At 34.6% G+C, this 23,776-nt stretch overlaps 2 protein-coding genes across 2 annotated transcripts; both read right to left on the minus strand.

Moving 5' to 3' along the window:
• Nucleotides 1-2,460: 2,460 nt before the first annotated feature.
• LOC130417087 (legumain-like) lies at nt 2,461-5,297 on the minus strand. The gene is made up of 10 exons (XM_056742391.1): nt 5,232-5,297; nt 5,006-5,103; nt 4,528-4,609; nt 4,370-4,440; nt 3,879-3,954; nt 3,392-3,454; nt 3,035-3,104; nt 2,816-2,934; nt 2,618-2,719; nt 2,461-2,514 (listed from the first exon to the last, which is right to left on the minus strand). Exons 1-10 carry the CDS (start codon nt 5,295-5,297, stop codon nt 2,473-2,475), a joined length of 789 nt encoding a protein of 262 aa, XP_056598369.1. The 3' UTR covers nt 2,461-2,472.
• A 13,704-nt stretch (nt 5,298-19,001) lies between these two features.
• On the minus strand, nt 19,002-21,880 carry LOC130417096 (hemoglobinase-like). The gene is made up of 8 exons (XM_056742398.1): nt 21,584-21,880; nt 21,110-21,194; nt 20,944-21,014; nt 20,345-20,420; nt 19,886-19,948; nt 19,529-19,598; nt 19,303-19,421; nt 19,002-19,198 (listed from the first exon to the last, which is right to left on the minus strand). Exons 4-8 carry the CDS (start codon nt 20,390-20,392, stop codon nt 19,013-19,015), a joined length of 486 nt encoding a protein of 161 aa, XP_056598376.1. The 5' UTR covers nt 20,393-20,420; nt 20,944-21,014; nt 21,110-21,194; nt 21,584-21,880; the 3' UTR covers nt 19,002-19,012.
• Nucleotides 21,881-23,776: the final 1,896 nt, after the last annotated feature.

Genomic DNA, 23,776 nt, shown 5'->3' on the forward strand with positions numbered 1-23,776 from the left:
ATTTATTCTTTATTAAAACTGAATATCAATGAGCTTTCAAGCATAAAAACATCTTATGCAGTCACTGCAGTTTATTCATCAAGGACGTGAATTCAGAACGGAGCAATGACGCCATCTAGTGATTCTCCTTTAGATTTGCACCATCCTTTGACACTCGATGACTTTGGTCACAATGCAGAATGTATGTTGCTGGCCTTAAATTCTGAAATATCAAGGATATTGAAATGATGTGATCAGTGGGGAATCAATTAGACTATGAAAATAAAAACCCGCCCATCAACGTTGACATCATGAACTAAAGTTTCTGGAAAATACTGTAAAGGGGTGCAGGGGAATCAGGACTCTGATCTGTTTTATCTTTAGTTTACTTGTTTGTATTAAGATGGGTTGACGATTAATATTTTAATCATTAAAAAATAATTCTAAAGATTGAAAGTGAAAAGAGACTAAGACAGAAGTTTGGAAGACCTGGAAATAGAATCAATGATGAGTTTGGGTGAAGCATTCCTTCAACACAGCACACGCGTGGTGCAGATGTGTGTACATTGAGTGTGCGTGTAAATATGTAAAGAATTCATATACAGAATGAAGAATTCCCCTGTTTTCTTGATAAAGGTCTAATAATATGGGTCAGAGAATGCATGTCCAGTTTTATCAAGGCCCTAAAGTAGATTTTTTTTTCAGACTGTTTCTATAGGAATCTACAGTACTGACTATATTGTGTCCTTCTGCTGACCTCTTTACTCCTTTGGGATTGTCCACAAAATGCACATAAATTGATGTAAATGCAGCTCAATATTTTAACCCATTATAGACATTGACTATTACTACACTGAGTACATTGATAGTAATATTCGTGACGTGAGCCATAAACATCAGGAGTTGAGCAGATTGAATTAATACCTGAATTCATTCTTATTAATGTTCAAATATGACGAATACTGTCAGTTTGGAACAACAAATCCATAAAGTGAAGACAAAAATCCGTATCGACTTTGTTTAAAAAGAGTTCCAATGAAAATAGAAATACAAATAACTTCATGTAAAACATAAGCACTGCACACAAGTTTGGCGACTGTTTTATTCTATTGTGCTTTTTGCTTGTATGTTGCTCACTTCACCAGTGATGTGTTGTGTTTTTCATGTGATTTCATTTAAATACCGTTTTCTTAAAGGGATAGGTCACCCAAAATAATGTGTTTAAGTGTATTCAATAATAAAAAGAACATACATTTAGAGGGTTTTAGCTTTCAACAGACGTACAGTTTGTGAAAGTTGATGATGTGATGTTTTTTACATGTGTGTTAAGGCTCATCCTCTAGCAGCTGACTTCTGTAACATGGACAGAATTGACACGTATTTTCGACATTAATAGCTTTTCTTTTCTCGATGGAGGCAGAACAGCGAAGCAAACGCAAAGTCTGGTGTTTCAGAACTCCAATATACAGATTACAAATACAAGTATGTATATTATTAATGAGATTAATATTTATTTAGTTTAACACTAGTTCATTGTTTTCAGCTATTACAAGGACAGTCCACCCAAACCTGAAAGTTCTTTCATTTTCTATCTTCTATTTCGTTTGGGATGATATAACTTTCTGAATTCAAACTCATATGGTTGAGTGTTTATAGTTTAAAAGCTTTTCATTGGACAGATCATCTGATGATAAATAGAAAGGATTGATTCAGAACTGTTGATTCATATCGGTTGAAGTTATCAAAGCTTTTATCTTCTAAATGTGAATTTTGTCAATTGTTTTCAAACATACTAACTAAGATATTCATACTAAAGCCAAATAACTTTAATATGTGATTAACTGTCAGTTGTTAAGAAACAAACCCAAGGTGTTGTCCAATATGCAAATGAAATATTTATGGAGTTGTTTAATAAAAGACCACATTCTTTATGTTGCCGAAAATCTTTTTAACAACTGACATTGCAATGAAAGCGCAGCAATATTTAGCTGCACCTGCTGCTGACTCTTTTCTATTACTTCAATATGAATCACTATCACTTTAATCATAACTTTATTTGTGTGATTATTACTTTACAGTTTAGCAGACATTGGTTTTGCTGCAATATATTTACATTAGGATGATTATTGGTTTCCACATCAACTTGCTTGTTTATCCTAATTCTAAATTGATCAAACTGCGACCTTAATACCGTAAGACATTAAAGAAGCTCACACTGTGATTTTTAGGCCCATTCCAGTTTTATTGTTGAAGTTTCAAGCTCTATTTGATCAAAAACATGCAGCATTGGTCAACAGCAGAATGTTTTTTTTTTAGCATATATTCAACGCAAAACCAGAAATTTTTGTTTAATGATTTATTTGAATGATAACGTGTGTTATGCTTCAATCAGTTTAATTCTAATCATAAATCTAGAGAAACAAACACAAGAGCTCTTCAGATTACACTTTCTTGCGTTGTTTTCTTCAAAAACAGGCCGAGCAGTTTAGCTGTTTACTTCTGCAGAAACTCATTAAGGAAATGCTTCGTCGCGTCCTAAAGGCAAAAAATAAACATTAATGTGACTGTGTGTGCTTCAATCGTGTTTTGTTAAAATAATAACAATGAGTTATGAGTTAAACTTTTGAAAGTTTAATACCAGTTTCCCAAAAAAGCAGGGACAGGCATCAGGATTCTCCTCTATGTGTTTAGATTGTTTGTCCTTCGACAGATCATCGAATGTTTGTGTTTCATAGTCAGCCTGTGAACAAAAACACATATTTGTCATGTCTGCTTTGTGAATGAAATGAGATCAGAAGAATTTTATCCTATAAATGCATCAGCAAGAAGCACAAACCTGATCAAGGAAGTGCAACCAAGTAGATGAGAATTTATCAGAGAGGAAGACGTCTATCTTCTTGTTATAATCAGTGGGAGTGATCTCAGTACCTCGAGAACATGAAGTCAACACAAAGACTGCATGGATGACAGATTCAGAAAAGATGAAACAAATGGATTATAGATACAGAACTCTCAAATAAAACCAGCGTGAGCCTTATAAGGGAGCTTAACTTGCCTTTCTCATTGTCAGTCAATTGGTTTTTGAACAAGTTTGCAGAATAACTGCTGTCCACGAATATGATCATCTGCAGAACAAAACATAATGAAGATATTTAAAATGACCAGCAGTTCATTCTCTTTAAATGATCTTTAAAATGATAAGAGATCTTTGCTCTCATTTAGGTTCAATATGTTATTAAACAGAAGGGGTGCTTCCTCTTTACTGTCTATCATTGCTCCTGTGGTGTTGCTTGATAATTATTCTGTATGTTTCAATGGCTGAATCTTTTAAGATTATATACATATCATCATCATCATTTGAATAGTGCTTTATTGTGTATTGCTGTACACCCAAAATAATGAATTGACGTACCTTGGAGAATTTATTCTTGTCAGTCATGTTCTGAATTGCTGCAATGAATTCACTGGCATGAAGCTGTCATAGAAATACAGAATTAATGTTATAGAAGTCAACAGGTTGTCATATTTAAACACAACAGGTCTATGTCTTAATCCATGTGGCACATATAACATCTTGAACCCTGTAATAACATCTTAACTTTAAATAACAAATCTTTTCTTTTCACTATATTACACATACAATATATACAATTTTGAATCAGTTTGGTCATTAGTATGCTGCTTTGTTTTGAAAAGTGAATCACTAAATGACTAAACTATTGACAATAAATGATGGCTAACTTATATCATAACATTATGGCTCATCATTACACATTTAGTCATTTAGCTTTTATCCAAAGTGTTTCAGAAAAACTATTATTATTATTATTATTATTACAAATATAATGTTTATCGTGTCCCTCCTAAAAGTCTCTCGAGTCTTTGCTTTTCATACTTACAGACTCCTCAGGAAATTCAAACGTGCTTTCCGTCCCTAGACCGGTCATGTAGATGTAGAGGTTGTCATCTTTACAACTGCATTAAATAAAAATTTAAAGATGATTATTTATTTTAGCACTTTATTTTACAGTCCTGTTATCCATGTACACTAGTGTGTAACTGTAATAACTATCCCTAAACCCACCTCTAAACTTATACCTGACCCATATTAAGTACGTGTGGTTATCATTATTTTGTTGGGTATAAGAACTATAAGTACACTGCAAAAGTTCATGTACTGTAAAACGTGCAACCATGAGAACAGTTTCCAAAATCTAACTTGATCAAATAGCTTTTTGACCTGCAAGTGGTGCTGTCACTTAACATATAAAACCTATATATGTAGATATACACACACACACACACACACACACACAAACACACGCACGCGCAGACACACACACACTTTCTGTATAGCATTGAAAGATTTCTTCTGAATAGACAAACAGACCTGTCTATGACTTTCTTATTAGTGCACTCATTCCCTTGAAGAACATTCAGGAAGTTCTGTGGGGTCACATCCTGTAAAATCATTTTTTTCATAAGTCAAAATAGTTTTCAGATATTGAATATAAACATCAACATAATATTTGACATTACAAACGTTACCTTTCCAGTGTAATCCTTCAGAACTCCTTTATACACGTTTTCATTACCCAGTACACTGAGAATGCGTTGCTTGTGGTGGTTACTGCAGGTAGAGAAAGAGAAGAAAAGTGTGAAAAACAATTTCCAACAATCTGTTTTCTATATTCTATGATCACTTGTTTGCAGAACTGATAAAACTATTTATTTCATTTCTAAAACTTTTTTTAAACAGACTTCTGTACTTTACACTTACACTGCACTACACTTGATGTGTTATATGACAATAAATATAAAAGGAAAAAGTCTAACACACTTATAAGTGTTTTTCTAATGACTGGAGCAGTGATGGTGAATTTGACTGAATTTACTGTATAGTATCTATTTCTCTCTGAGAAGCTAATGTGTCAGGGCTTCATTACACTGTTGTTTCATAAACAGGTTAATGTTTAGCAGTGACTATTACATTCAACCACGATACAAAACTGAAAAAATTACTCACTTCTGATTATCAGCGATGTCATCATACATCATCGTCACAATCTGATCATCAGGAATTTCTTGTCTCTTAATCAACTGATAGTGACAGCACACATTGGCCTGAAACACAAATGAAACAAATGATTTCCATGTGTATTTACAGTCATCACATACAAGCTGAAGAACAGCACATCTAGAGGATTCATGAGTGATATATAAATCATGAAAATGACAAACCAAGCACGGACCTGATGTTTGTAATTTTTCCAGCCCTTTGAGCCGGCGACAAGGAGAACCCATTTTTTTCCAGACATTTCTTGATTTTTTCAAAAAAAAATTGCTTTCTGAAAACCAAAGAAAAGATCACAATATGTTGACTTTGTGTTATAAAGTTAAGAACAAAATTCAGTTTTATACTTTGCAGCACTTAAGAGTTGCTTTTGTTAAAAAAGTCCTGAAATATCAATCACTCATCATAATATGACATTAATTGGTTAATAAATGTATAAGTTTCTAACTGTCCTGATACAATCTGAATGCTACAAGTGTTATTCGAGATTGAAATAATAAAGTTGAGTAGATCGTTGTCCATCATACCTGCGTTGAGTATCAGGTGTGTGTCTGTCCAGTGGTTTTCAGATGCTTTTAGTCTGATAATCTCTGTCTTTATATAGGCAGTAAACTGCGCTCATGTGAGACGGTGGGTGGAGATTTAAACGGGTCGGAGCGGCTCTTCATATTATACAATACTTTGATTGGCAGATACTCCCTTTTACTTCAGCTTTTATCAACAAAAAGACTTAAATGTTGAATTTTTCAGTTAATGTTCAGGCATGTGTGTTTCTGAATTTGTTACATTTTTGTCTGACAAGATGTATTGTAGTTATTGTGTAATGTTGAGCATGCCCTACAGCAATCTGTTCACTTAAAACTATGAATAGATGGGAACTCCTTCAATGTTCTTAAAGAAATCTTTGGTTAGAGCACAGAAGCTGACTTTTAAAATAAAAGAGATCAGTTTGACAGATTCTAGTCTTCTTAAGGCATTGGAAGATGCTAAAACATAACATGGTATTGATTTATTTCAGATTAATTAGATCACAAGATGATTTCCACAAGTTTCCATTTCAGCAGAAAAAAATCCTTTCTCTTTTGTGACATTTACAATCTAGTAGGAAATACTAGTCAGAGTCATCAAGCTTCAATTAAACTTCAACAGAAACTAGTAGAAAAACTGGGGGTATCCCACAAAGGCAAAAATAACTGACATTGTCTTCATTCTCTGCATACTTTTCTGTCACAGACATAGATCGTTACTCATTGAGACATTTTCAAAATCAGTTATAAACTTTAAAAGCATACAGTATGGCATTTTAATGATCTCTTCACACTGAATGAAACTGCATCATCATCTCATGTCAGATCTTTAAAATGTTTGTCTAACATGGACAAACATACTGCTGGGTTAAATTTACACAAAGATTGATCATATTTGATCCAACTGTATGTTAAAAACACCCCAGCAGAGGTTAATTCATGCCCAATGGTTGGGTTTATCCATTTTATACCCAAGGCTGCATGGATTGAAATAAATTAACATTTTTTTTACAGTGATGAAATCAAATCCTCGCACACATGATGAATGAATTCCTCCACATCTTTCAGAAACAACTTCATTTACTGAGCAGTTTAATTCTCACTCTAAAACTTAATCTATTCAAATGCTTCTGTTTATTAAAGTCAAATAAAATACTGGCCTAAACTGGTTTTAATCAAACTAAATGATAATGCTTGAGAAAAATGCACATAACAAAATTGCTATAAAAAAATTAAAAATGAATACAACAAGAAAAGAATTAATTAATTAATAAATTAATAAAACTACAAGAATAGTAAAGATAAAACTAAAAAAATGTAGGTGATATCCTGCAATAAATCCAATAATTTTTCAATGTCTATAATGTTTAGGAATAAATCTCATATTTTGTAAACTATAGATTGTGTTTAAGTCATTGTAATTTGGTGAAGAAGACTGAAATAAAATTTGTCTATCCCATAAATTTTATATTAATGGAATTTAATTAATTAATTAGATAAAATTTAATCTAATTTCATTTTCCACATCATGCACGGATTAGTTCTATAAATGTATCAAGTATAAATAATACTTTATTATAATACAGCATCTTCTTACTGGGTTTCAAGTGTTCTTGATGTTTATTGACCTGCAATGAAGTTATCAATGAAAAGAGGTTTGTGGGTGTTAGAACAATGTTCTAAAAAAACTATTTATAAGACTTATTTAATTTAAATATATTTCTGTCCGGAATGTGTGCATGGTATACGAAGAATGAATGAATGGATGAAGTTTCAAAGTAATATAATTTTTTTTTTTGTGATGTACGTTACCAAAAATATGTTAGAACGTCAGTAAACTGTGTAGTTGTCAGATGTTCCTGTTGTGTAGAGGTTCTTAAGAAACAATAAATATACGCACATATTCATAAGAGTTTGTTTTCATAATAATTCGGTCAAAAATCATGTCTTTATTATTTTATCATGTTTTAATATATAAATACTGTTTGTTGGTATACATATGTGGACATGCACATACTATACTGTGAGCGTGACATATCCGATGGATTTGTCTCCGTTTCCAACGAAATTTTGAAAATCTGGAACACCTAGAGAAAGAAAACCTGTTGTTTTGTGAAATCAAAACGGATGTTTTCAGCATCTCATTATATGATCGGTTCTTGAGAGTTGCATGTTGTGACACTGGAGTGAGACACAACCGGTGAAACTTCACAGAAACAGCCCACATAAATCACTGATTGTGAAATGAGAACATGTGAAAACATGGACTAAAGGACTAAAGCAGGGCGTTGCAACACATCTTATGTTTGTGTATTTACATGTTATATATAATATTTTGTGATAAGTGGTCTACATAAGATAAAACCAGAGACAAATTCAATGAACCAACGAAGCATTTGAAATTTTGGTAGTAGTTGGTGTTGGGAATTTATCGTGTTGATTACGATTAATTAATTACGGAAAAAATAACGAGACAAAAAACTAAAGCATTTAATCGCAATTAATGTTTGCTATCCAAACAGCGCGGAATGTTGCTGGGTTCGGTGGTCGAAAATTTTAGTTTAAAAAAAAGTACCAGGTGGAAACGTGGATAAAAGCCCAGTTTTGTGCAAATTGTACAAATCAGAATTTGACTATAACCGGAGCACTTCCAGCCTCCGCTACAACCTCAATGCCCAATTGCCCATTTTTCCGGGTGCTTACGATTGGATCCTGCTTGGGGACAGGGGCTATGCCTGCAGGCAGCACTTCATGACACCATTCCCTGACCCAAACCCGTTACAATGCAGCTCAAGCCAGGACAAGGGCACGCATTGAAATGACCTTTGGCCAACTAAAGGGAAGATCTCAGTGTCTTAAGGGTCTGAGTGTTGCACCTGACAGGGACTGTGACATTATTGTTGCATGTGCCATCCTCCACAATATTGCCACCATCAGAAAGGAGAGCACCCCTGTGCTGGAGGTGCAGCCTGATGATGACCTCCAGACAGTGCAGTTGGACCAACCTAGTGGCAGAACTGCAAGGGACAGAATTGTTGAACACCATTTTTTTATTCTTTTTTTTTTACACATAAACCTTCATTAAATTAATAATAGAAGACAAGACAACATGCTTAGTTCAATTCAATTCAATTCAATTCAAGTTTATTTATATAGCGCTTTTCACAATGTGTATTGTTTCAAAGCAGCTTTACAGGGGCAAACAGGAAAAACAGAAAAGTTAAAACACAGCACAGTGCATGGTATTTAAACAACGAGTAAGTTCATTCTAATAAATAACATCTAATTTCTAAATAAATAAATAAATGAATGAATGAATGCAGTCTCCCGGTGAGCAGGCCAACACTGCCCTGCTGTGGCGAGGAACCCAAACTCCAATGATTGATTAATGGAGAAAAAAACCTCGGGAGAAACCAGGCTCAACCGGGAGGGCCAGATCCCCTCTGACCTGTCATAGCTGCACTCAGACTGCTGTTGTGTGGTTTAGGTTTAGCATTTAATACCAAATATTGTAACTTCAGCATTAATAAGACAAATAGTCCGTCTTTGCTCTTGGTTAGGGATGTAGTGGTCTGAGCTGGGATGGTCCGATGGTCATATTTCTCTTGGCAGCTGGTGGAATTGCCTTAGATGGAGCTGGGATGGTCAGTCAGTCTGTAGCTGTATCTGGTGTAATCTCAAATTGGGGATGGGCATCTGTCGGTCGCCTGGACATGGTGGAACTTCTTCCTACCTCGGGATGGGCATCCCGAGGCGGAGGCGGAAAGAGAATAAAGAGAATAATTAGCGTAGCTGCTTTTCATTAACTATGCATTAAGCAACATGCTTAGTTCATGGGCAGCCCAAGGGCAGCTCTTCTGCCGGGGTATAATGTGGGGGTGCAGGACCACCACCTGTTTTTTTCCGTGCGCCTTTTTCTTGTTTGCTGATTATAAACAGACAAACACATTTAAAATGTTTTTGGTAACAGATACTAAACAGTAGAAGTAAAGGATTACCAGTTTGAAGAATATTCTTGTTCTTCACTTTTACTTGTTCCCATGTTCTAGTGGGTCCTGAGCTGGCTCTTTTATTCATATTATAGTAAATACCTGTCATCTTTGATAGTCTATAGGACTATGTGTCCTGTCTCATGACTACAGAATAGTTTGAGAGCTTTCCTGTAGCTCATTGGTAAGAGCATTGCGTTAACAATGCAAGTTTGTGGGTTCGATCCCAGGGGATTGCAAATACCTAAAATGTATAGGGTAGAAGCAATGTAAGTCGCTTTGGATAAAAGCGTCTGCCAAATGCATAAATGTAAATGTAATGTAATGTGTTCTTGTTTATCTATTGATAACCAATCACGTGAGCTTGATTTACACACAATGACGTATAGTTAGTTAAATTCTTCTGCAATTTTGATGCAAGGCAGATCGGCCTCTGGAACTCCTTATGAGTGCTGAAGCAGACTTCAGCTGGCAAAACTACAAACTATTTTTCTTCACTAAATTTGATTCTATGAATTATATTCCTGACACTGAGTCTTCTTTCATCATAACTGGTTTACAGGTCTTTTACTGTAAATCCCCTACAATGTATTTTGTTTAGGCTAATGAATTTACAGTGTATGATACTCCAGAAATAAAACTCAAAGATATGATGTTTACATTTCAAAAACAGTCTGATTCAACTTTTCCTGTGGTGTAGAGGTAAAAACTTAAATACAATAAGCTACAATATCAAAATAATTGCAATAGTTGAAGAAGCGCAGTTCTTAAGAAGTGCAATATACATAATCAATAATTACGTTTGGACACGCACGTGTTCTTATTTCACAATCAGAAAAATGCATATGGAGTGATTCAATGTAGTTTAGCTGGAAATGATTGAACAGGATGTGTCATGGTTAATGTGTGTGTGTGTGTTTCTTTGTTCTTTGTGCAGATTATAAGTGTATGTACACACGAACCAGGATGTCTTCAGACACTTTCAAGATTTCTCACGTTATCACAGTACGTATAGACCTAACCAATCACCATTTAACACTGGAATATATAAGATCGCCACTTACCCTCTGTTTGAGTTTGAAGTTGAAGTAGCAGACATTCAATATAAAAAATAATTGCAATAGTTGTAAAGCGCAGTTCTTCATAAGCGGAATATACATATTGAATAATTACATATCCATACGTTTGGACACACACGTGTTCTCATTTCACAATCAGAGGAATGTGTGTGGGCTGTTTCACTGAAATTTTAGTTGGAAATGATTCAAATGGATGTGTCATGGTTAATGTGTGTGTGTTTCTTTGTTCTTTGTGCAGATTACATGTGTATGTACACACATACCAAGATGTATTCAGAAACTTTCAAGATTTCTCACGTTATCACAGTTCACTCGCTTTAGTTTAGAAAATGGTAATAAAATAGTTAAAGTTTGTCAGAACAAATGTATCTTGACAATGTCCATCCTTCTGTTAGACTGTCTCACACATGATTGAGGTTGAATAGCTGTCAGCACGATAAGTACGATTTTGGGGAAGCAAAATAAAACTCAAAAATTTAATGGTAACAGATGAATGAAGCGTCACAAGTTATTCCGCACTCAGCTCCTGCAGCTTCGCAAAGGCGATAAGGCTGCTACAATGCTCCTGAAATAAAACTCAAAGGTTGTGTAGAGGTAAAATATACAATAATTTGCAATATCAAAATAATTGCCATGGTTGCAGAATCGCAGTTCTTAAAAACAATATAAATATTGAATAAATACATGCAGTATACATGTCACGCGTGCTTACTGGAGAAAGCGTCCAAACAAAGGGTAATCCAAAATAAGTACTTTAATATAAGAAGACCAGTGAACCAGGAACTCAGGAAACAAACACTCGTAGCACAACCAATACTCGACAAAGAACAGAGGGAGACACAGGGCTTAAATACAAAGGAAGACACTCAGGGAAAACAGAATCAGGTGTGGGACTAATTAACAATGAAGAAACACAAGTGGAAACTAATGAACTAATAACGAGATTGACAACGAGAGGAAAAACCCAAACAAAACATACAACAAACGTCACAATACACACACAAACCGCATGCTTGTAAACACATATGGAGCATATAGAACAAACAGTCTTGTGATTGTGACACATCTGATGGATTTCTCACCGTTTCCAGTGAAACCTCGCTAAAGCAGAAGGTCCAGTTCTATTCATTTGGAGGCCCGAGGCAAAGCTGATTCTGGAGGCCACCCACACGACTCACATACCCTCCACTTCTCAGGAAAAATAAAGATATATAAAACTGTAAAAATCAACAAGTATGATCTTATTTAAAGTCTGTTTCAATTTGAAATTGCTCTGAACACATTTTTTATATTAATTGAATGTAATTATTTTACATTCACACAGCCACTGTGCCTTTGGATGAGTTTAGCCAACTGGATATAAGCAAAATGAAAAAAGCACCATCATGAAAAATTTACTTAAAATCACTGCAGCAAAGTTGCTTTTTGGGTTTTGTTCTTATTGTGTTCTTTTTCCTCATCATATTTGGCGTCCCTGGGTGGGCCGGTAAGAGGCTGAGGACATCAGACGGCCTGTGACGGGCCATCCGGCAGGTTGCACAGGTGAAAAAAGGTGCGAAGATAAGTATTTTAGGACTGAGATGAAGAGGCTCATCCCAAGAGGGGACATTATTGATTACGCAGAGAAGAATTGAGTTGAGATGTAGAATTACATTTTTTTCTTGTCCGTGTCTGTATCAGTGTATGTGTATCAAGCTAGCTGGGAGGGGCTGTTGGTCCCAGAAAAGTTGTGTGTGTGAGTGTGGACAAGGAACAGGAGAGAAAATGTTTTAAAGAATAGAGAACTATTATAAATAAGGAATGTATAGAAATATATATAACCGGTATCCTCTAAAATTGCTTTCTTTTTATAAAGAATGAGTAGAAGAATTTTAAATGTTTTCCGAAATATTTTGCTTATTATAAAAATGTTATTTTGGAAAAATATTCAAGAGACTGTTATTGCATGTTGAAATCTTGTGACTACAATAAAAAAGATACGAGGTGTATTTATGGGACGACCAACACTTAGAAAAGAGAAGGTGATACATTGAGACGATCACGGCTGAAAGGCTGTGTGAGAGCCAACAAAGGAAAAATCACCAATGTTCACAATACGATGCATAAGGTAAAGAATACTAAAACATTTTCCTCTAAAGCATATTGACTAATAAAGGATACGATAGCTGATTTTTTTGTTTGAGTTCATATTTTGAAGACTTTCCCTTCTTAGTATGGCTTTTTACAGATTAATTATTCATAATTGATGATTGAAGGATTAAGACCCATGATTTTGAATCTTCTGTCCCAGTATTGATTTATACGATCAAAAATAAAAATTTTAAGTTCTATGATTGAGACTTTTTTCCCCATAAGTGACTTTCTGCTTTCATTTATTTATGTTACAGATCACTGAATTACCATTTGCACTGCTGAAGAGGGGCCAGGTCTCGCTTATGAGAGAAGCACAGCCGTTCAGTCTAATATACAGATCATATAGCAAGTGTGCTGTCTAAAACTAAGGGAATTAATCATCACCTTTGGGAGGAGGAGATACAGAAGGGATAGAACAAATTCTAACAGAAGAAAGAAAACACTGTACCTGATCAACTGATAGAAATTCAAAATTTAGACTCTGATGAACAAAATCAAGGCCCTAAAAATAAATTGAGCGTTTTGTTTATATAGGAAACCCTGAATACTGTTGGTCCTTATAGAAAGGTATGTGTGTGTGAGAGAGTGTAAGAGTGCATGAGACGTTTAGGTAAACAGGACCTCCTAGTGTAAAAAAAGAAATGAATTTAGATAATAATAATTATTTATTTCAAAATAATTATCATGATTATTCGTATATTGCATAAGACATATCGATATAAAATGATTAGCAATGATTTATGCACAATATTTCAATATTAAGCCTAATGCCAAATGCCTAAATGTAATGAATTATGGGCTTCATTAGTGATAAGGATTGTATGATCTTTGAATTTTAACAGCCTTTAAATATGAGTTATTTAAAGAGTACTTGAAATATGAAATGGGTGGATTTGAACCTTGGTAATGCCTCACTAATGGGATCAAGCGACGAATCGGATATCTAACAAAGCAAAAGAAACAATGTACAAAATTGTTCATAGATGACATCCTGTAAATGGGCCGGTGGCTATAGTCACTGCCCAGCTACCTTCATCGTCCGAGGTGCCCCTCTCAACCCCCCCGGACAAGCATTCGTTCAATATCTCTGTTAAAAGACGTGAACACTCCGCTGAAGAGCTCAAGAGCCACTGAGTCCGCTCGCTCCCCATGTGTCACTCACAGTGTCTCTGTGTGAGAGAACACAACAGTTTCAGAAGATCATCCCGTTATTCCACATTACAGACATGTGCTTGATCTGCAGAATTAATTATTTGATTTTTTTTGCTTCTGGTCTTTTATTCGTGACAACTGCTACGTGTACAAAATATATACGTTCTCAAAGAGAATTAGAGTTCTTGTCGAATCAAAATGGTTTTCCCCGATCTGATATAATATCAAATTTTCTGTTATTGGCACACGTTGTGTTGAATGCCTACAGAACTGACCGTTTTTATGACTTTAAAAACTAGTAATCTATAACATAGCCCAAAATAAAATAAAATAAAATAAAATAAAATAAAATAAAATAAAATAAAATAAAATAAAATAAAATAAAATAAAATAAAATAAAATAAAATAAAATAAAATAAAATAAAATAAAATAAAATAAAATAAAATAAAATAAAATAAAATAAAATAAAATAAAATAAAATAAAATAAAATAAAATAATAAAATAAAATATAATATAATCCATCCATCCATTTTCTACCGCGAACTAGCTCGGGTCACGGGGAGCCTGTGCCTATCTCAGGAGTCATCGGGCATCAAGGCAGGATACACCCTGGATGGAGTGCCAACCCATCGCGGGGCACACACATTCACTCACGCACTCACACCCTACGGACAATTTTTCCAGAGATGCCAATCAACCTACCATGCATGTCTTTGGACCAGGGGCACGGGGAGAACATGCAAACTCCACACACACAAGTCGGAAGCGGGAATATAATATAATATAATATAATATTAATAGTAGCCCAGATAGCAAAGCGATGTGTGAAATCTATTAAATCAATGTTAATACTGTTTATTTGTCAATTTTAACGCATCACTATCTCTTTTGGCCGAAAATAATGTTGAAAAATGTGGAAATTTCAACAAATCACCATTATTGTGAAAATGTAATAATGGCTTTGGCTACTATAAATCTTTTCAAAGAGTTTTACTCTCGCATAGTACAACACAAAATATATATGAACATATTTACTGAGTGCTACAGTGTAATAATAAGACATTTCTAAGAGCGAGTGCTGTCTTCTCCTGCCCCAAATCTTACTGTCCTTTTGTTTGTTTCGGCCACTGTTCCTTTAATTGTGTGTAGATTTGTACATACAGTTTTTGATAGATGATCTTTTTTAAATGCATCTGTTGAGGATATTGAACACTTGTTTTATTTTTGCTCTTATTCCCTTTCATTCAAGATTGATTTTAATACGGATATGACTAAATAATTCCACCTAAACACCTTACATTTGTTTGAAGAACAAAATTACATTCTTATCCTTTTATTACATTTGCCAAGTTTTACATTCATAAAACCAAAATAACACATTTTCAAAACCATTTATTTGATAAACCATTATAAATGTAAAACACAAAATAAAGACGTGATTTAATGCCCATTCTTTATTTTTCGTTATTTTATTTATATGTATTTAGTCGTGTTATATTGTATTTCTTTTTAACTTTTTTATATATTTGTATATATATGTAATTCAGTTCATGATTATTGTGTCTTTGTTATTTTATTTATCTTTGATGAAAGAAGATTGTTTGTTTATTTCTTTGTATATATTTCTGTATATTTGGAAAGAAAAGAAAAAAGCGTTTTTTACAAAATTAACCATGTTAACCAAGTGTAGTAACGATGTATTTTTGTTGACTGATTATTTAGGGCCAAACCATGGTTTTACTACATTAACCAAGTAAGTGGCTTTGGATGAACATGTCTGCTAAATGAAAATTTAAATGTAAATTTAACATTTAATGTTTTTTTGGTTTTGACTGTAGTAAAACAATGGTAAATATTCGTTAGGGAACCGGAAGTCTTGATAGGTAATTTCGCGCGTTGTGATAAGGTGAAGATGTATCAGTTTTATGTGCTAATTTTTTGAAAGGTTATGCTCAAGAATGCCTATACCATTAGAATTACAACGCTATTTCTTGAGGGTTTTCTGCCAACTGGCCCAAGATGACATTAAAACATTAAAACTGTTGTTGTTAGGGGTTTTCATCTCGAGGGGGCGCGCATGTGAAGTTTCTAAACCATGTCAGGTCAATCCAAAATTCTTCTAGAAAAGGTTAGACATGTTTAAAAACATTATACCTAAGCCATGACAGATAAATGAATAATACATTTATATATATATATATATTGTTGAGTTTTAAAAAAAAAATAGTTTTAATTATTTGTGGTAATTATTGACTACATGAATGAACCAATGACTGATATAAAGTTACATTTACATTTAGTAATTCAGAAGACGCTCTTATCCAAAGCAACTTTATGAGGGTTCAAGGAGCAATAAGCGGTCATTAGAGTATCCTAGAGAGGTGAGGTGTCTGAGTGCCATCATCTTGACACAGGTGTACCTCAGGGCTCGGTGCTTGGTCCGTTGCTATTCTCTGTATACATGACATCCTTAGGCTCTGTCATTCAGAAACATGGCTTTTCCTATTACTGCTATACTGATGATACACAACTCTACTTGTCCTTTCGGCCTGATGATCTGACTGTTTCTGCACGCATCTCAGCTTGCCAGGCTGACATCTCGCTCTGGATGAATGGCCATCACCTGCAGCTGAACCTTACAAAAACAGAACTGCTTGTAATCCCGGCCGACATAAAGATTCATCACTACCTCTCATTTCAACTGGGCTCATCAACCATCAGATCTTCCAGAAAGGCAAGAAACCTGGGAGTGGTGATCGATGATCAGCTTAACTTCACAGATCAAGTTTCCAGCACGGCCCGGTCCTGTAGATTCATCCTCTACAACATTAGGAAAATTAAACCCTTCCTATCAGATCATGCTACGCAAGTCCTAGTACAGGCTCTGGTCCTGTCCAAACTGGACTAATGCAATGCGCTACTGGGTGGAGATTCCAGCTTGCACAACCAAACCTCTGCAGACGAACAACGGCTTGTGGTGCCATCCCAAATGGTAAAAAATCGTACCTTCTCCGGATCGGTTCCACCAGATCTGCAGATTCTTTAGGCATCTTCAAGAATCGTCTGAAAACACATCTCTTCCGTCAACATCTGGCTGATCAGTTATGACTTCTATTTCTTCTCTACTCTTTATAAATAAAGAAAAAAATCTAATTTATCTCTTTATACTGTATTAGATTATATGAGACCAATCTTCTTTTTCTGATTGCACTTATGCTTTTTGTTGTCCTTATGCTTCCATTGCTTACCCCACCTGTAAGTCGCTTTATAAAAGCGTCTGCTAAATGACTGAATGTAAATATATATTAAAAGGCCCAATTTCAATATCAATACATTGTATTGTAGACTTTATTTGATAATTTTTCACAAGTTAAAAATAAAAAGCAGGTATTTTATTAACTTTTAAAATGCACTGATCCATAATTTATTCTTTATTAAAACTGATTATCAATGAGGTTTCAAGCATAAAAACATCTTATGCAGTCACTGCAGTTTATTCAACAAGGACGTGAATTCAGAACTGAGCAATGACGCCATCTAGTGATTCTCCTGCAGATTTCCACCATCCTTTGACACGCGATGACTTTGGACACAATGCAGAATGGATGTTGCTGGCCTTAAATTCTGAATTATCAAGGATAGTGAAATGATGTGATCAGTGGGGAATCAATTAGACTATGAAAAGAAAAACCCGCCCGCCAACTTTACAGTTGTTGTTTTTCAAGAGTTTAACTCTGTGACAGAAATCAAAAACTCTCAAGAAAAAGGCGACATCGAATTATTTTTCATTTAATCCTGACAAAACATCTTCTTGATAAGCTTCACTAAAAGAGCACTCTGTGGTCACACACTTTAGTCAAGCATTGCGCGTGCACATTTGCGGCGAAGTTATAATTTTAAGCCGATCGAGCGGTGTCCGTGTCATCTGTGTCTGCTCGCCCGCGCGATCACAGTGAACATGTTCATTTAAAATAAAATAAATTTAAAGGATTTATGTATTCAGAACCGATGATTATATCAGTGGAGGTTTTCGAAGCTTATATCTTCTAAATGTGAATTTTGTCAATTGTTTTCAAACATACCAACTAAGAGTATTCAAACTAAAGCCAAATAACTTTAATATGTGATTAACTGTCAGTTGTTAAGAAACAAACCCAATCTGTTGTCCAATATGCAAATGAAATATTTATGGAGTTATTTAATGAAAGACGACATTCTTTATGTTGCTGAAAGTCCTTTTTATGATTGACATTGCAATGAAAGCGCAGCAATATTTAGCTGCACCTGCTGCTGATTCTTTTCTATTACTTCAATATGAACCACTATCACTTCAATCATAACTTTATTTGTGTGATTATTACTTTACAGTTTAGCAGACATTGGTTGAGCTGCAATATATTTACATTAGGGAAGATTATTGGTTTACACATCAACTTGCTTGTTTATCCTAATTCTAAATTGATCAAACTGAGATCTTAATTAAGCAATAAGCCCCAAGAAGTCCGCTTCGCGTCGTGCCTAACAACGCCCCTTAGCTGTTATAAAATGCACTGTAACCCACACGGCTTCGAGGGGCTTATTGCTTTTATAAAATTGTTACTCCATATGCTTAGCAAGGTTTCATTAAATAAAGTAAATTAAAAGATATTTAGGCTATGTGGTGGGGTGAGCCGTTATATATCGGGGTATTATATAACGGCTTAGAACTCCGCTCAGCCAATCAGAATCAAGGACCAGAACTGGCAGTTTTATAATGTACCGTAAGACATTAAAGAAGCTGACAATGTGATTTTTAGGATTTTTCCCCGAGTTTTATTGTTACAGTTTCAAGCTCTATTTGATCAAAAACATGCAGCCTTAGTCAACAACAGAATGTTTTTTTAAAAACATAAAATCAACAACAGACCAGAAACTTTTGTTTAATGATTTATTTAAATGATAATTTGTTTTATGCTTCAATCAGTTTAATTCCAATCATAAATCTAGAGAAACTAACACAGAGCTCTTCAGATTATACTCTCTTGCGTTGTTTTCTTCAACAAGTTCGATTAGCTTGTCTGTTTACTTCTATAGAAACTCACTGAGGTAATGCTTCTTCACGTCCTAAAGGCAAAAAATAAACACATTTATGAAACAAGTTAAACTTTTGAAAGTTTAGTACCAGTTTCCCAAAAAAGCAGGGACAGGCATCAGGATGGTCCACGATGTATTTAGATTGTTTGTCATCCGACAGATCATGGAATGTTTTTTCAGTATAGTCAGCCTGTGAACATAAACCAAAAAACACATATTTGTCACGTCTGTTTTGTGAATGTCATTAGATCAGAAGAATTTTAAGCTATAAATGCATCTCCAGGAAGCACAAACCTGCTCAAGGAAGTGGAACCAAGTAGATGAGAATTTATCAGAGAGGGAGACGTCTATCTTCTTGTTATAATCAGTGGGAGTGATCTCAGTACCTCGAGAACATGAAGTCAACACAAAGACTGCATGGATGACAGATTCAGAAAAGATGAAACAAATGGATTATAGACACAGAACTCTCAAATAAAACCAGCGTGATCCCAAACCCTTATAAGAGAGCTTAACTTGCCTTTCTCATTGTCAGTCAATTGTTTTTTGAACAAGTTTGCAGAATAACTCCTGTCCACGAATATGATCATCTGCAGAACAAAACATAATGAAGATATTTAAAATGACCAGCAGTTCATTCTCTTTAAATGATCTTTAAAATGATAAGAGATCTTTGCTCTAATTTAGGTTCAATATGTTATTAAACAGAAGGGGTGCTTCATCTTTACTGTCTATCATTGCTCGTGTGGTGTTGCTTGATAATTGTTCTGTATGTTTCAATGGCTGAATCTTTTAAGATTATATACAGATCATCATCATCATTTGAATAGTGCTTTATTGTGTATTGCTGTACACCCAAAATAATGAATTGACGTACCTTGGAGAATTTATTCTTGTCAGTCATGTTCTGAATTGCTGCAATGAATTCACTGGCATGAAGCTGTCATAGAAATACAGAATTAATGTTATAGAAGTCAACAGGTTGTCATATTTAAACACAACAGGTCTATGTCTTAATCCATGTGTCCACATATAACATCTTGAACCTTGAAATGACATCTTAACTTTAATAACAAATCTTTGCTTTTCTCTATATTATACATACAAAATATACAATTTTGAGTTTTAAAAGTGAACCACTAAATGACTAAACTATTGACAATAAATGATGGCCATTTTTAAATCATACCATTGTGGCTCTTCATTACACATTTAGTCATTTAGCTTTTATCCAAAGTGATTCAGAAAAACGATTATTATTATTATTATTATTACAAATATAATGTTTATCGTGTCCCTCCTAAAATTATCTCGAGTCTTTGCTTTTTATACTTACAGACTCCTCAGGAAATTCAAACGTGCTTTCCGTCCCTAGACCGGTCATGTAGATGTAGATGTTGTCATCTTTACAACTGCATTAAATAAAAATGTAAAGATGATTTTTTATTTTAGCACTTTATTTCACAGTCCTGTTATCCATGTACACTAGTGTGTAACTGTAATTACTATCCCTGAACCCACCTCTTAACTTATACCTGACCCATATTAAGTACTTGTAGTTATTATTTGGGTATAAGAACTACACTGAAAGTTCATATACTGTAAAACGTGCAACCATGAGAACAATTCCCACAATCTTACTTGATCAAATTGCTTTTGACCTGCAAGTGGTGCTGTCACTTAACATATAAAACCTTTATATGTAGATGTACACACAAACACACACACACACGCGCGCACGTACACACACACATGCACACGCGCACGTACACACACAAACACTTGCACACACACATGCACACACACACAGGCCCACACACTTGCACACACACATGCACACGCGCACGTACACACACACACACACACACACACACACACACACGCACACACATTCTGTATAGCATTGAAAGATTTCTTGTGAATAGACAAACAGACCTGTCTATGACTTTCTTATCAGTGCACTCATTCGATTGAAGAGCATTCAGGAAGTTCTGTGGGGTCACATCCTGTAAAATAAATTGATCATTATTGTCACAAGTCGTAATAGTTTTCAGATATTGAATATAAACATCAACGTAATATTTGACATTACAAACGTTACCGTTCCAGTGTAATCCTTCAGAACTCCTTTATACACGTTTTTTGGCTGATCCAGTACACTGAGAATGCGTTGCTTGTGGTGGTTACTGCAAGTAGACAATGAGAAGAAAAGTGTGAAATACAATTTCCAACAATCTGTTTTCTATATTCTATGATCACATATTTGCAGACCTGAGAAAACTATTTATTTCATTTATAAACTTTTTTTAAACAGACTTCTGTCCTTTACACTTACACTGCACTACACTTGATGTGTAATATGATAATAAATAAAAAAGGAAAACGTATAAAACATTTATGAGTGTTTTTCTAATACATGACTGGAGCAGTGATGGTGAATTTGTGATATAGTCTCTATTTCTCTCTGAGAAGCTAATGTGTCAGGGCTCCATTACACTGTTGTTTCATAAACAGGTTAATGTTTAGCAGTGACTATTACATTCAACCATGATACAAAACTGAAAATATTACTCACTTGTGATTACCCAATAAACATTTGGACGTTTAGTGACCGTTGAAAAGACGTAATTCCGACACGTCCCGTCACGGTTGAAAAATAGTTCCAAAATGAAAGTTGAACCGACGTCTTTGACGTCATCTGAACGTGATTTCCACGTCTTTTCTGCCCGTCCCTGGACGTCCAAATGTGTCCGCTTCCGGACGTTTATTACTAGATGTGTAGCTGCTTAATGTAAGCGTATATATAAGAATGCGTTTAATATAATCATACTCGCGTTGTGTAACATCGTGCAAGGCAAGCAATTATGTCTAAAGGTTTACGTGTCCTAAATTGACATACGTTTTAAAAAGGTCCAAAATCGGTCCGGTCTGACCTGAACGTCGATAGAACGTTTCAATCACGTGTACATCACAAACAATAACACTTTATATGTGGACTTAAGCAAAATAAGTGTCTTAATTTAGCACATCATATTTTATAGTGTACATCACATTTTTTAATTGTCTTCCATTTGTATTACAGCTACTATTCAAACAAGAAAATAAAAATAGTAGAATCTTGATAGCAATGGAGTTTAACATTGATGTTCAGCAGCCATTAATCAAACATGAAAATGACAAAAGTACAGTATTACAGAATCACATTTGAAACTACTTAAGTCCATTTTTTTCAAAATGTTAACTCATTTTCTTGGTCCCCAACCACCGGCTCTGCCAGGAGTGTGATTCATGTGTTCCACCATTGATGCATGGAAGTCAGAGCTATGGCACTACCAAATTATTTCCTAACAGTCTTGTATTACTGTTAAACCAGCCATAAAACAAGTATCCATCAACCCCAGTGTGCTTCATGTGTTCCGCCATTGCTGCATCAAAGTCTGAATCTGTTGCATTTGGGCTACACCTGTTCACAGCATCTGAGTGAGAGAAAAGAAGATGAATATTAAAAAAGTAGAAAAAAAATCAAAGGCAAAATTTGAAGTAAATTACATGAATGTAATTAGAAAAAGTCAGATTATCACACAACTAAATTTAAAATACATACAAGATTGTAATTAACATGTATTAGACTTTATTCTTCTCTAGAATAACCGAATGTCAAAAAGTTACAAATAACACTAGAATAAACGTATTTACGGGTAGCAAAAGCACCTGATGAGTACTGTACTCCATGCTGTTCGTTTTGAAAGATGAACTTCAGCAAATAGCTGGTATTCTTGATCATGGCAAGTCTTCATCTTCTATGAAGAGTCTAGATTGTGACAAAGAATATATGTTAGATTAGTGGTGCCCTTGAGAAAGACCCTCTAAACTTTGTAAAAGTGGTATTTCTGGTAAAACCTGATGTTCTTACAGAGAAGTCCACTAAATAGAGAAAATAAAAATGACATAAATGAAAAAATAGACAAGGAACAAGAGATTTTTGCAATGTCATAAGGCCAAAATTACCTTGAACTATATAGTATAGCTTTGAATGGCTTCTTTTTAAGTTGACCACCCCTCATGATAAATTTCACCATAAAGGCATTTAACGTGATTCTGTGAAATAAATGACTCAGGATTACTTCACCTCAGAAAAATTACAGTTTGTTTTCAGATTTGTTGCCATCACTATGGTTCTTTTGTTAACTACCCAAATATTTGTTTATACACAGAGAAAGAGAAAAAAAAAAACCACAAACTAACATCCACACAAACACACACATTCTTTGTCACAATGCAATCTCTTAATAGAAGATGTAGACTTGCCATGTTCCAGAATGCCAGATATTCACTGAAGTTCATCTTTAAAACCGAAAAGCATGGAAAATATTCCTTTGGAATCCTGAAAGAAAAATCTGTTCATTAATATGTACAGACACACCTGGACACATGACTACACCTAAACTGAATGTGACACTTGCTGTCACATTTTGTGTTTAATACAAACAATTAGGCCGGATGTCCCAAAGGAAGAAGGTTTGGAACCCCTGATTTATTTACACATTGTTCCTGTAGTTGCATGAAATTACTCAACTTGATGTTAATTGTAACTGACACAAAACTCAGCCAATGTTAGCTCTTTACCTGCCAGCCTTTACAAAAAAAGTTCTCAGCCAGCTTCAGGGTTTTTTAACATTTTCTCTAAACTTTGATGGCTCACAATACATTTCTGTAATGAATAATAACTCGTTTTTTGCAGTGAACGGTTGATTTTTAAATGACAAGA

The sequence above is a fragment of the Triplophysa dalaica genome, unplaced genomic scaffold, assembly GCF_015846415.1.
Source record: "Triplophysa dalaica isolate WHDGS20190420 unplaced genomic scaffold, ASM1584641v1 Contig13, whole genome shotgun sequence".
Lineage (NCBI taxonomy): Eukaryota > Metazoa > Chordata > Actinopteri > Cypriniformes > Nemacheilidae > Triplophysa > Triplophysa dalaica.